The sequence below is a fragment of the Puma concolor genome, chromosome E3, assembly GCF_028749965.1.
Source record: "Puma concolor isolate L17-30 chromosome E3, mPumCon1.1.hap2, whole genome shotgun sequence".
Lineage (NCBI taxonomy): Eukaryota > Metazoa > Chordata > Mammalia > Carnivora > Felidae > Puma > Puma concolor.
Window position 1 is genome coordinate 41,368,288 of NC_141682.1, and position 13,757 is coordinate 41,382,044.

General features: G+C 57.9%; 1 protein-coding gene across 8 annotated transcripts in view; it reads left to right on the top strand.

The window, feature by feature from the left end:
* IFT140 (intraflagellar transport 140) overlaps positions 1-13,757 on the top strand; it is a 79,531-nt gene that overhangs the window by 27,511 nt on the left and 38,263 nt on the right. For all 8 annotated transcript variants that reach the window (XR_015245320.1, XM_086691648.1, XM_086691649.1 and 5 more), the window contains 5 exons: positions 3,873-4,000; positions 5,473-5,590; positions 7,501-7,631; positions 8,972-9,140; positions 10,440-10,571. Coding sequence is in view for 7 of the 8 variants with exons in the window: in XM_086691648.1 (XP_086547774.1) it covers positions 3,873-4,000; positions 5,473-5,590; positions 7,501-7,631; positions 8,972-9,140; positions 10,440-10,571 (678 nt within the window). In the remaining variant the exon portion in view is untranslated. The remainder of the gene's footprint in view (positions 1-3,872; positions 4,001-5,472; positions 5,591-7,500; positions 7,632-8,971; positions 9,141-10,439; positions 10,572-13,757) is intronic.

Below are 13,757 nucleotides of genomic sequence, written 5' to 3' on the forward strand. Positions count from 1 at the left end.
CAGCCCAGAGCCCGACGCGGGGCTCGAACTCACGGACCGCGAGATCGTGACCTGGCTGAAGTCGGACGCTTAACCTACTGCGCCACCCAGGCGCCCCTATCCTGGTTTTAACTAAGACCCGGGTTCAGTCTGTGAAATAAACAGAGTTAAATGCGACCCAGGTGGGCTCGACATCTAAAGACCAGAGGGGCACCTGCGTGGTGGCTCAGTAGGTTAAGCGTCCGACTCTTGATCTCGGCTCTGGCCATGATCTCATGGCTTCGTGAGTTCAAGCCCCGCATCGGGCTCTGTGCTGACAGCATGGAGTCTGCCTGGGATTCCCTCTCTCCTCTCTCTTAAAATAAATAAACACTTAAAAACATTTTTTGAAGAAGACCAGTATTTTCTTTGAAAGCCATCTGAAGTCAATTATAATAGTTTTAAAAAAATTTTTTTAATGTTTATTTTTGACAGAGAGACAGAGCATGAGCGGGGGAGGGGCAGAGAGAGAAGGAGACACAGCATCGGAAGCAGGCTCCAGGCTCTGAGCTGTCGGCACAGAGCCCGACGTGGGGATTGATCTCATGAACTGTCAGATCACAAACTGAGTCAAAGTTGGATGCTTAACCGCCTGAGCCGCCCAGGCGCCCCTGAAATCAATTGTGATAGTTAATGAACAGGTTCATCAGCCCTTTTTGTGTTCTCTTCTTGCAAATATGAATTTTATTCCAATCAACAGGCTTGGGAAGAGCTACTGTAATCGCTTGGGATTTCCAGTGAGTGTTCTAGCACCTTGCAAAATCACAGAGTTTAGTTTTTCTAAATCCCTTTCGGAATGTTCCCATCGGGCTAGGTTCATCCAGTATTTGGCCTGGGCTCATGCACTAAATGATAAAAATAAGAAACCAGGTTGGTAAGTTCGAATAAATGTTAAATTATTCAACAAACCTATGGCGGGGCAGGTCCCAGTCACTTTAGGAAACTGCAGCTAAGGCTCACGATTCAGCCTTGGGCCACGGAACATAAAAAATTCAAGGTTTATTTGGATCTTCGGAAGCCTTAACTTTAAGGAGGCAGGTGTGAATAGTTCAGGAGTGGAGGGAGACTCAGAGGAAAAGGGAAGTTTGACAAAAGGATTGGAGTGAGGCAGCAGCACTGTGTGGGAGTGGGGGCAGGTGCAGAGTGAGGAAGAGAAAGTGGCCCCAGAGCTGGGGGCCCAAGCACAAGGTGGCTGTCAGCCTGGGGATAAGGACCACCGGGGGAGAGGAAATAAGAGTCCTCAGAGGCCATTTTGACTTATTTCGGTTGTTTGTCTGCCTCAGTTAATTCAGAAATGATATTTTTGTAAAGAGGCAAACTGAGAATCCTGAAAACGTCTGAAACCGTCAAGGCACCGATTAAGATGGGCATCCCGTCCAGGCTTGTGTGTTTCGAGGTTGTTTTTGATTTTTTCGAGTTGGAGCTTTGTGATTTAATTTTGAGCAAAACAATTTGAGGAAGATCAAACGTTCCCCATAATGGCTTTTGAAGTTAGAAATTATTTTTCGTTAAGTCTGTCCATTTGGTTAGAAATCCCATTAGGAGGGGGCATAGTTTTTTTTTAATAAACATTTTTTTTTCAACGTTTATCCATTTTTGGGACAGAGAGAGACAGAGCATGAACGGGGGAGGGGCAGCGAGAGAGGGAGACACAGAATCGGAAACAGGCTCCAGGCTCCGAGCCATCAGCCCAGAGCCTGACGCGGGGCTCGAACTCATGGACCGCGAGATCGTGACCTGGCTGAAGTCGGACGCTTAACCGACTGCGCCACCCAGGCGCCCCATGGAGGGGGCATAGTTTTTAAACGTGGGCCCAGTCAGGATCCCAGAAAGGAGGGGCATGGCATGACCTCAAGAGCATTTTGGTGCCTAGGATCCTATATCTTACGAACTTTTTTTCTAAAAAAAAAAAAAAGACCTAAACAGTTGCAAAAAGAAGTTGGACCAAAGGCCAAACAACTCTCAAAAAGGACAAAGCCTTAAAACATCTCAAGTAAGCCCGGAGAGCTCGAAACACAGAGCAAGGCTCAAAATCCAGGAGCAAACCTACCCTCCAACCCCAAGGTGGGTGGCACACTTCGGGGAGCCCAGTGGGCTCTGTGGGCACCGGCACCTGTTTGCTCAACAGCCTGGAGTCACTAGGAGTCTTCTCGTGTTGATTTTCACAGGGTGGTCAACATGCTGAGAAAGGATGAAAGGCACACTGGGAAAGGGAGCGTGGCCTGCTGGGAAAGGGTGAAAGGCACACTGGGAACGGGAGCGTGGCCTGCTGGGGAAGGGTGAAAGGCACACTGGGAACGGGAGCGTGGCCTGCTGGGAAAGGGTGAAAGGCATACTGGGAACGGGAGCGTGGCCTGCTGGGAAAAAGGGTGAAAGGCCTTCTGTGAAACGTGGAGACAACTGACAAGCCCGCTGACGGCCTTAGGGTCCTCCAACAACAGACGGGCTGGAGTTGGGTGTGAATTTTCTAACTAACAGGCATATGTGCCTGTGGAAACTCGTAATCAACGTGCAGTAGCTCTCGGGTTTGGAAAGCCTGGGGGCGTCTCTGCACACCGTGCTCCCCACTCTTGAGGACCTACACACGCACACCGCGGTTGTCGTTGCCTCTTTGAGACGACGCCGGCTGCCATGCACCGTCCACTTCTCTAGGGGGACTCCTTTCCGGGCCGGGAGGTGGCGCTCCACTCGCCCCCGGTGCTTTCTGCTGTTTGGTGTCGGTGAGGGCACCTCGATTACGGGGGGCCCGAGCTTCCAAAGAAGGGGCTGGTGGGGGCGGAAGCAGTGGGAGAGGAGGCAGGAGGACCGGCTGGCCTGACTAAAGGCCCTCATCTGAAGCCCGTGGGGGGTGTGAAGCCCGGAGGGATGGGGACAAGCATTCCGGCTTTAGTTTTGTTACTTTCTGCTGGAAGATGGGTTTTGTGTGTGAGTGGTGTGGTAGGGGGGGAGCTGCCCGCAGTGAGGTCAGGTGGGCGGGGCCACGGTGCAGTCCGAGGACCTGGAGCCAGGCAGCTGGGAACTGAGGCCACAGCCCGGGAAGGGGCCAAGCAGTGCTTGGGGGTGGTGGCAGTTAGGTGACAGGTAGCAACGTGGGAAGCCTTGCAGGTTCCCGGAGGAACAGGGTTCCCCACCACCGAACACTAAGTAGTCCTCGTGCACGGGGTGCCCAGAAGTCAACTCGGTTCTGACACCATGCACCCAGAGACGCGCCAGGTCCCACGGGTCACGGCCTCCGTCCCGCCCCCCCACCCCCACCCGTGCTCCCGCCACAGGCCACAGAGTGGAGGGTCCTCCTCGGGCTCTTGCAGCCGGTTAGAGCGGCTCCCAGAGGCCAGGGAACCACGTACTCGCGCTTAGCGGTGTGTGGAGGATGCGATAAAGGACACGAGGCAGCAGCCAGATGAAGAGACGCACAGGGCACGTCCGGGGAGGGCGCAGAGCTCCCGAGTCCTCGAGTCCTCGCCGGGTGCCCCTCCCCCCACCCCTCCCTGCCCGGAGGCCTGCGGTCGCAGTCCTGGGCGGTTATGGAGGCCTCGCTGGAGCCCTCTGACCCGTGGCGGGTCCTCCCGGCAGCCACCCCGCCCCTGGGCAGAGACCCAAAGTCACCTTCGTTAACGTGAGCGGAGACACATCTGTGGCCCTTTTCACTGGAAATTCCACGGGTTTTGGCAGCCGTGAACACCACACACCCCTGAGCCTTCCCTGTGTAGTGTTAGAATCTGCTAGGTTCTGCGCGTCTTACCTGAGCGCCTGCTTAGTGCGAACACGATTACCTGTGAGTAATGTTCGGTACCAAAAGTAAGATGCTACGTGCACGCTGCTTCCCTTAATCATTCTCCTTTCCTTTTCCTCAGGGGACCGTGAAACAGCTCCTACTGTTCCCAGAGGCGGAGGGGAGCCCATGCTTCCTTGACATCTGTGGAGATTTCCTGGTTGTGGGGACAGACTTGGCTCACTTTAAAAGCTTTGATCTTTCCCGAAGGTACGGTTTTTGTCCAAATAAAAGTATAGACGTATATCGGGAGATACTGCGGGTTCAGATCAACGCCATTGCAATAGAGTGAATTTCTCAATAAAGTGAGTCAGATTAATTTTGTATTTTCTCGGTACATGTAAAAGATAGGTCTGTTGTCTAGTCAAGTGTGCAGTAGCATTATGTCAAAAAAAATGTTCGTGCCTTAAATAAGAAAGCAGTTTATTGCTAAAAACCGCTGACCGTTGTCAGAGGCTATAACGCTTTACAGCAGAAAATGAGTCTTAATGTGCGTCAGTTTTCAAAATCTTTCAGGGGATCACAGGATAGAGTACGGAATGTGACAGTCACCTAAGTACGGTAGAAATGTGTGAACCAGCCCTCGGAGAGGCGGTGCTGACCCCGGCCCTTCGGGTAGTGGTGGTGGTGGTGTTGATACTGGGGGCTGAGGGACCGGACACAGGACCGCACTGCCGTCCGCAGAGCTCCCCGCACAGGGCACAGGGCACAGGGCAAGCGTCCCGCGCCGCCGCTCAGCTGCACAGAGTGAAGGTGCAGGTTTTGGGAGCCGGGGCTTCAGTGTTGGGAGGAGGTGACATAAGCGAGGGGAGGAGGCGAGAATGAGCCTCATGGCGAAGGGTTGAGCACAAGTCACGTTTAGCTTCATACGGACACAGACGTCGGGTGCGCGTCGAGACATCTCCGGATACACGTCCGGGCACCAGTGAGTCCGCGTGCGGGGCCTTGCTCTGCCAGCACGCCCAGGGCCCAGGTGCGGGTTTCCACAGTGCTCTCCAACAGGACCACGAGGCTCCTTGGAGAAATTCTAGGACGGAGGCAGGAAATGTCACAGGAGCCTGGAGTCAGACAAACTGTCCCAGCCTGGGGGGCCTAAGGACACGGGGCCTGGAAGGGATCCTGGGACACAGAGGACACCAGGGAAGCACGGAGGAAACGAGAATTAAGTGGAAACAGTCGGGAGGAGCCACCGCTGCCGACCCAGTGCCGTTTGTAACAGCGTCACGCCAGAACCCAGTAAACGGGCTAGAGACACGCGTGTTTGTACGTGGCATGTGGGACAGCAGCCCGTTTTGGCAGGACGAACGGCCAAAACGTGTCGCAGGGACAGAGGCTGAGCACAGAGGAGTAGGGGGAGGGATACGTATTCACTTCTGTTCGTTAAACCTGGGAACTTTACAGACTGACCCAGACCTTGAATCAGTATGTTTATGCCTGAAAGTAATACGACGTTATTGTCATCGGACCTCAGTTTAGCAACTTAAACTGCTGACGCTCGCCCTGTACCCTGATCTGGGCCCTCTGTCGTGGCGCAAGACCTCCGGCGTGCGAGCAGCCATGCCTTCGAGGAGCCCCGAGTTCTTTGAAGGAAGGTTTCTGTTCTCTCAGAGAGCGGGCTCTGGCCCTGTGAGCTGCCCAGCCACAGGCCTGCGCCTCCCCTGAGCCCCCGTGTCCCCCTACAGAGAGGCCAAAGAGCACTGTGGTGACCGGAAGCTGGCCGATCTGATCCCGGGCGCAGCGGGCATGGCCTCGCTCAGGTGTAATGCCAGCGGCGGCAAGATCAGCATCCTCCTCAGCAAGGTGGGTGCGCGGCGGCAGCTGCTCCCCGGACCGCGGCCTCCTCCGGCCGTGCCCACTGTGCCCCCCTCCCCCGGACCGCGGCCTCCTCCGGCCGTGCCCACTGTGCCCCCCTCCTGCCACGAGACCTGAGCCCCCACCTGTCCCCAGTCCCTAGTTCCTCTGAGACAGTGGGTCCCCCTGTGCAGGGTCCCCCTCTGCACCTCTTCTCTTTTCTGTACCTTTTCACCAGCCGGCTGGGTTCTCTTGGCATGAGGGGGTAGCAAGGCCCTCTGAGCCTCTGGCTTAGAGAAGGCAAGGACAGCCAGGGAGCAGAGTCTGACAGAAGGGACGCGGACACGTCTGTCCTGCCCTGCAGGCAGTGAGCCTTGCTGCCCATGAGTGTTTGCTTGCGAATCCATTCTTTCACCACCTACTTACCGGTTGCCTTCCGGGAACCAGACACTGTGTTGGGCACCGCGGACACAAGCCGATGCTTAATTAGGAGAGTGTGGCCCCTTCCTGTGGACAAACAGACGTCCATCAGAGACGGTCCAACTGCGGGCCATGCCGGGCGGGAGGCTTCCAGACGAGCATGTGGCAGGGGCAGGGGAGGCACAGGGAGACGCGCCCGGAGTATAAGCAGGTGGTACAGCACGACCCGAGGGCCTGCCATCCCTGGCAGAGGGTGGAGGCTGAGGCCGGCACGGTCAGTGGGCCATCACACGGGCGCCGGCCTTGGCGCAGGGGCAAGACAGGACCGTCACGTAGCATCTTTCTACAGGTTGCTTCTCAGCGGTGGGGGGGTGTGCAGAAGTCTTCTGGGGGTTGGGGATCATCTGGGGCGGGGGGCACGGATGGGCAGGGACTGATTCCACCCCGGGCAGCCACGTGGAGGTTGAAAGGGGGACGGTGGGGCGTCCTGTCTCAGTGCTGAGTTCGAGGCTCCTCAGGGCAGCACGTGGGCCAGCGAAGACAAGCCTGAGTCTCAGAGGCTAAGTCTGGCTGGAGATGGGGGTCCTCGGGCGGCAGGAGGGCGGTGCCAGAGCCCAGGGGCACGGAAGCAGAAGCAGGGTGGGCATCCCAGGACACGGCACCATCTCCCTGCTGCTGGCGTGAATGCATGGCACGGGCGGGGACAGTGCGGCGACGCTAAGGGACAAAAACATCTCTCCTTGTGCCAGGAATTCTTGTCCGTGGTGAAAGAAAACATGGCAAAGAAATAAAGTTCAGGCAGCACAAGCGAGCTTGTGGTGAAAACCAGCTGTCCCCAGCCCCGCTGGCGCTCCCCGCGGGAGGGTGCACTTTGGAAAGGAGGGGCTGGCGCGGGCAGTGGTCCACCGTTCCCCTGGGCGGGGGGCGGGGTGGGGGCAGGAGGCTGGGCACCTTCAGTGTCGCTGACGCATCTCCCGGTTCGTTGTTGGTCTTTCCTCTCGCGGACGGTGTTTGTGATGAGAAACCGCTGCCATCGGGCTTACGGTGGTCTCTGTCTGAAGTTTTGACGGGCTGATCTTCTTGTTTTTCTTGAGTCCTCAGGCCCCATTTAGCGTCCTGCCGCCTGGTAAGACAAAGCCTTGCACAGTCTCCCCGAGTCGTTGGCTATTCGTTCCCCCACCAGCCAAGCTCCTCCCCTTCTCTCGTCTTCATTCGCCTGTGTGAGAACTGGCGTGTGGGGATCCACTCCTCCGTGTCCCTGTGGTTCATCCACCTCAGCCGGACAGTTGGCGTTGGACCTCCACAGTGTTCTAGAGTTTCTCGGCCCCCTGAAATTACAAAGTACCCCCCGGACAGCTGTCTCAGTGGGACGACAGTGCACCGACACCCACGTTAGGAGTGCTGGAGTGGCCAGCGGGTCGTGGACGCCACACGCTTGTTCTCAAACCCACGGGGTGCCAGCCACGCGGTTCCGTGAGCCCCGTTTTGTCTTCCCCTAGGCTGACGGCAGCCCCGATTCCAAAATCTGCTTCTACGACGTGGAAATGGACACTGTGACTCTCCTGGACCTCAAGACGGGGCAGATTGATCGGAGGGAGACGCTGTCCTTCAGCGGGCAAGAGACCAAGAAGTAAGGCTATGATTCGGCGGGACTTCAGTGTAAAGCTAGTGAAAATGATACACAGCTTCCGAGCAGGTGGTGGCTGAGTGACGCTCCAGACTTGAAGCCCCTTAGCAGGTGGTGGTGGAGGAAACAGTGTAGCCAACAGCCCCAACAGTTGGGATGGATGGGAGCCCCTGGGGTCCTGGAATTACCCGGCAGAAACGGGCTTCTGGAAGGGCAGTGGCAGCCATGGGCACACGGTGGCCCGGATGTTGGGGGGAGTGGCGGTCACTCAGCCTTGTCTGCACCTGGGAAGGGAGCGCGTCTGTCTGGGTGGTGGTGTCTTTCTAGAAAAGTAATCACTGCTCTTCAGGGAGTTCGTATAACCTGTGTTTGAGTTCCTGCTGCTGCCAGGGACACGCTCGCCCTGCCCCACTGAGGGCTCACCTCTGACTCTGGAAAGTGACACCTGAGGGCCCAGTGCGCGGCTCAGGACCCAGGGTGCACACTGCGGCCGGCACCCACAACGCGTGCCCGACAGCAGAGCCCGAGGCCGGCCTTGCTGGGCACCTGCTCCTTTTCTCTGTTACGGTCCCCTCCCACTCCACTGCTGAAACCCTTTTCCAGAACCTTCTTTCTCCTGGGGGCTTAAACTGGTCGCCACTGGCGGCCCTGCCCAAACAGGCCCGTCCTCACCTCTCCCCAGCCTCGCTCTGCTTTCTCGGCCCCAAATGTCCGCTGGAATCTCTTGTCATCACCTGCACCTCATTTCCAGAGATCACTCTTGTCTCGGCTGTGTGCTCGGAAACCTCACAGCTCACCTCTCCCTTAGTCGCCTCGGCTGTGACTCGTCCCATTTCCCTTGTTTGAATCATGTCTCAGACTCACACTTTCCCTCTGCCCTCCACCTTCAAGCCACGTCCTCCCCGGCCCAGCCTGTCACTCCTCCGGTGGCAGCAGGGACAGTGCATGGCCTCCCCGCAGACTCCCCTCCGCTTCTGAGATCTGACCTTCCTTTGCCTCCAGACCCACCTTGTCTGTGGGCAGCACACCTACCCCTCGGCACGTGTCTGCCCTACAGGACGCGAGGTCCACACCGGTCCTGGCAGGCGCCCTCTGTGGAGTCTCCAGAGCCAAAGCGTCACACGCCCTCCGACGAGGCTGCCCTGGGCCTCTTTGACTGGCTTTGTTTGATGTGAGCGTGCCCCCTGCAGGCTGGCTGCAGCGTGCTGTGGGAAGTGGCCCCGGAGCAGGCAGTCTGTGGAGCGCACAGCAGCCTGCGGACGCGGACGCCGACGCCGACCCTGGGCACGCGTTTCCAGAGCGCATCTCAGCCCTCAGGACTCAGGATGGGCCTTCTCTTTCAGGAGCCCCGCCTTTGCGGACGAAAGACTGAGGGATCTCGTTCCTGTGAGCCACTTCTGGGACCAGAGCGAGCCCAGGCTGTTCGTGTGCGAGGCCGTGCCGGAGGTGCCGGGGGCCCCGCTGCAGCCCAGGGACAAGAAGCCCCCCGCCGAGGACGGCCCGGACCTCACGGTACCCTGACTGCGTCGTGGTTGTCTCTTGGTGCAGGGGTCTGGGCAGGTTCACGGTCCTGACGTGGTTTGTGGGAAAGCTGGAGGGAGGTTGGTGCCCGTTGAGCAGACTGCCTCCTCAACACGTGGCCTGCGTGGCCTCTGGGTTTGCGTGGTGGCGGGCCCCACCCTCTCTGTCTGCTCCCACTCGGTCTGTCCTGTTTTAGTTCTCCCATGACGTCGAGTGCTGCATATTACTTTCTCCCTGGGACCGAGCCTGCCACCCTAACGGTTAACAGAGCTAACCCATGGCGGGCGTGTGTCCTGGGGCTGGGTCAGCAAGGCCGGTTCCACTGACCTCCTCGCCCTGGCCCCTGACCTCCTCCCTACCAGGCATCCCCCACCCACCCCCCCATAGCGTCCAGGACTCTGATGCTTTCCTTACGTACGTTGTCAGAACGTCTGGAGCTCCCTGGAAGAGGCCAGCGGCCGGCTCTGCCTCCCTGTGATGACCTTGTTCCGAGAGGGGTCTGTAGCCGGTCCCAGTAAGTCGGCAAGGGCAGCCAGCCTGCTGACGCTGGCGGCCTTGTGTCCCTGCCAAAGGAAGCGCCCCCCTCCCCAGGGTGGTGAGCACAGGGCCCAGGATTATCAGCGGTGGGTGTCTGTGCCCCCAGACGTTCAGACGCACAGACATTCAGACGCACGGCCAATCCTTCGTTCTGAAATGCTGAGTGGTAAACAGGTGGCATCTCCATGACTCTGTGACTGGAACAGGAGACGGCCCCGGGCGGGCGGTGAGGGTGCGCGCTGATTGCCACTCTGGGGCCTTTGCCAGCACGCTGACCGGGTGCCGCGTCCAGGCTTCTCGAGGAGGGTGAGGCCCGGGAGGGCTTCGCCCCCTGGACCTCCTGCTGCTCCTGTCCACAGGGGGCTGGATGGCACTGCCGCCCCGATCCCTCCACCCCCCTCCCCCGCAAGAGCGGTTGAGAGAATCTTTCTGCTGCTGTCTTTGAAATGAGAGTCGAGGAGCTGAACAGAAAAACCGACACCCAAGAGTTCTTTGGTGTCGTTTACCAGCTGGGTGGGGAAAGATTTGTTTTTGCTACAAGAAAACCCGTCCCTAAGAGGGTTTAGCGGCTCTCCACTTAGGAGGTGGCACATCTTCCAGAAGGGGGCTAGTGGATTATCCGCATGAGGCTGTGTGCCCACGTTCGTCCTTCTTCTCTGTGTGTCAACATCCTGGCCGTGAACGTGGGGATCAGATGCACGATGGAAGGTGACATGGTCACACCAGAGCCGACAGCGTCTCCCTCTCCCTCAGGCTGACGTGCTGGTCCTGTCCTTCTTCGTCACCGAAGAGCATGGCTTCTTGCTCCAGGACAGCTTCTCCCGGCCTCCCGCCTACCAGACCCTTCTGGGAATTCAAGTGCCTCACTATTACTTCACGAGGAAGGTGGGAGCCCCGCGAGCGTGGGGCCGCATTCCCGGGTCCCGGAGGGGCGGGGGGTCTCTGGCGGCCGCGGCTCACCCCTCATTACGCACCGCGCACCACGTGCTCTAATTTGTGCCCCCAAACTCCAGCAGCTGGGAGGCCCCCGGGTCAGGAAAGTGACAAGCCTTGGCTGTGTCATCAAGACAAGGTAGCACGGACGTGACGTGTCCGCGGTCCTCGGGTAGGGGACTAACGGTGATGCGGGCGCAGAGGTGGCCCCTGGGGACAGGCCAGCCTGTGGCTTTTCAGGAAGTGTGTCTCACTCACATGTCTGCTTGTTTATTTTCGATGGAACAGGGTTGTTTTCACACACGTGCACGCTCCCAGCTAGCTTGTCTTGCAAAGAGTTGTCTGCCTCCCCTGGGGCTCGGCCTCCTTGTCGCCAGGGTCTCCGGACCCGTGAGTGTCTCGCGGCTCCGCCCACAGCTTTTCTTCATTCCCTTATTTTAAACCATCTCTGCCCTCACGCCGGCATTTTTCTGGATTTCATTCTCATTTCACGTACCTCAGGAACATTCGTCTTTCCTTTGACCTGAGGACTCAAAACATCATGAGAGCGTGTTTATGGTTCCTCCTATCGAGTTTTCCTCCTAATTTCCCTGATTTGGTTTGAAGCGGGGTTCAAGAGGGAACAGTCAAGAAAGTTCTTGAGATGTTCTGGTACAAAGGGGTGGTTTTATTACGGCAGGGGGACAGGACCCGTGGGCAGAAAGAGCCGCACCGGGGTCATGAGAGGCAGATGTTATCCTTGGGAGTTGGACGGGCGGAGGATGGTAATGACAAGGAGGTTTCCAAACGGACCGTCCGTACGCTGGGGACTCCAGGATCCCAGAGGCCTGGCTGTCATCCGGCTGAGGGGGTTTTCCCGCTAGCAAAGCATTACCGACCGTGAAGACTGGGGTTCCTGGGGGAACGTCTGCTCTGCCGGCCTCAAGTATTTCTCCACGGGCTGCAGGTTAGAAGGAAAGTCAATCTTATCCGCATTTGTCTTGTTCCGCCCGTTATTCCCAGCGTGGACTTTGGTTTCTCCCGTTCGCGTGAGCCTTCCGTGTTCCCCTCACCATCCGGTCCCTAGACTTTGCCTCACTCGCACGTGGCCCCTTCTGCTTGCGTTCCTCTGTCCCTCTGTCCCCAGGCTTGTCGGGGAGTCTGATGCCACAGCAGCCCCGGTGTGGGAGCCGCGCGCCTACGTCGCTCCGCATAGCCCCTGTCCTGGCTCAGACTGTGGCTTGAACAGTCCGTCACCGTGTTGTAATGCAGGAAATAGTTTATGAACTAGATTAGCAAAAAAGGGAATCTTATTAACTTGATCTCTAAAGTGCTAGTAAGAGGAAGCTGTGAATCATCGTGTTTCTTTAAAAGCTGCCCTTCTCCTGGATTACTGACCCGTATCCGAGGCCGTCAGCACCGCGTCCGGAGGTCCCCTGTCTGCACACTTGAGGGTGTGGATGAGAACGTGACAACCCAGGGTCCCCAGCTCAGTGCCCCCTCTCGGAACAGAGCTGAGGCTCCGAAACGAGGGCAGCGGCCATTGCCTGTGGCGGGTGAGCCACGGCACTCTTGTTTCTGTGAGAATTCCCCGGCGCAACCACAGTGGGCCCGGTTCTGATCATAATGGGGCACCGGGTCCACAGCAGACTGACCGGCTGGAAGTCTGGCCTCTGCCTCGCAGTGTGTGCGCACGTTTTCTGAAAGTTCCCGCTCAGGGCCGACTGCAGCTTTCAGCCTCCTCCTGACGTGACCCGGCCTGCGCTCATCCACCCAGACTGGGGGCTGCCCCAGGCCCTTTGCTTATGCTCTGCTCTGTGCCTGTAAAGGCCTTGCCATCCACACCTGGGTCTGACAAATCCTACCAGTGTTTCAAGTGCCCCCCCCCCCAAGTTAGAGACTTTAGGTGAACGTCAGGGAGCAGCAAGATGGGGGGCTGCTGAGAACCGAGTGGGGGCAGGGGTCACGCAGCAGCAGCCACGGCGATGAGATCTGTTAGGGTTCCTAGACCCAATTCTGCCGTGGCGAGGGAGCCCCCCACAACACGAAGAAAGTCTCAGATACCACCTGGGGGCCTGAGAATTCAACTCCGTTTTTTTTCTTTTTTTTTAAAAAAAATTGTTTTTTTTTTTAACGTTTCTTTTTGAGACAGAGAGAGATAGAGCATGAACGGGGGAGGGTCAGAGAGAGGGAGACACAGAATCTGAAACAGGCTCCAGGCTCTGAGCTGTCAGCACAGAGCCCAACGTGGGGCTCGAACTCACAAACCGTGAGATCATGACCTCAGCCGAAGTCTGACGCTCAACCGACCGAGCCACCCAGGCGCCCCCATTTTTTTTTTTCTTAAAAAGATTTTTTTTACAGAAGCGTAGTTAATATCCAAAGTTACACTGGCTACAGGTGTACACCATAGTGACCTGACCCTTCTGTACACGGCTCTATGCTCAACACAATCCAGTCGGTTCTGACACCGTGCACCCAGAGACAGCGCCAGGTCCCACGGGTCACGGCCTCCGTCCCGCACCCCCACCCCCACCCGTGCTCCCGCCACAGGCCACAGAGTGGAGGGTCCTCCTCGGGCTCTTGCAGCCGGTTAGAGCGGCTCCCAGAGGCCAGGGAACCACGTACTCGCATTTAGCGGTGTGTGGAGGATGCGATAAAGGACACGAGGCAGCAGCCAGATGAAGAGACGCACAGGGCACGTCCGTCCGGGGAGGGCGCAGAGCTCCCGAGTGCTGGAGTCCTCACCGGGTGCCACTCCCCCCACCCCTCCCTGCCCGGAGGCCTGCGGTCGCAGTCCTGGGCGGTTATGGAGGCCTCGCTGGAGCCCTCTGATCCGTGGCGGGTCCTCCCGGCAGCCACCCTGCCCCTGGGCAGAGACCCAAAGTCACCTTCATTCTAAGGCCTTATCACGGGGAAATTCCAGGGATTTTAGCAGCTATGAGCTGTGAATCTGTGGTGAAGAAATGTATGGTCGTTTGAGTGACCGAGTACACACTTGTTATCAATGACAACGTCCCAGGAGACCAGGGACTAGCCAGGGGAGCCGGGTCCAAGGAGCGTGGGCCGTGACCACCTTTAGAGAGGCAGAGAACTGGGGCCTTCGCAGAGAGAAAAGCGGATGATGCGGGAGGCGGGGCGCGTGTGGGCCCCAGGCGA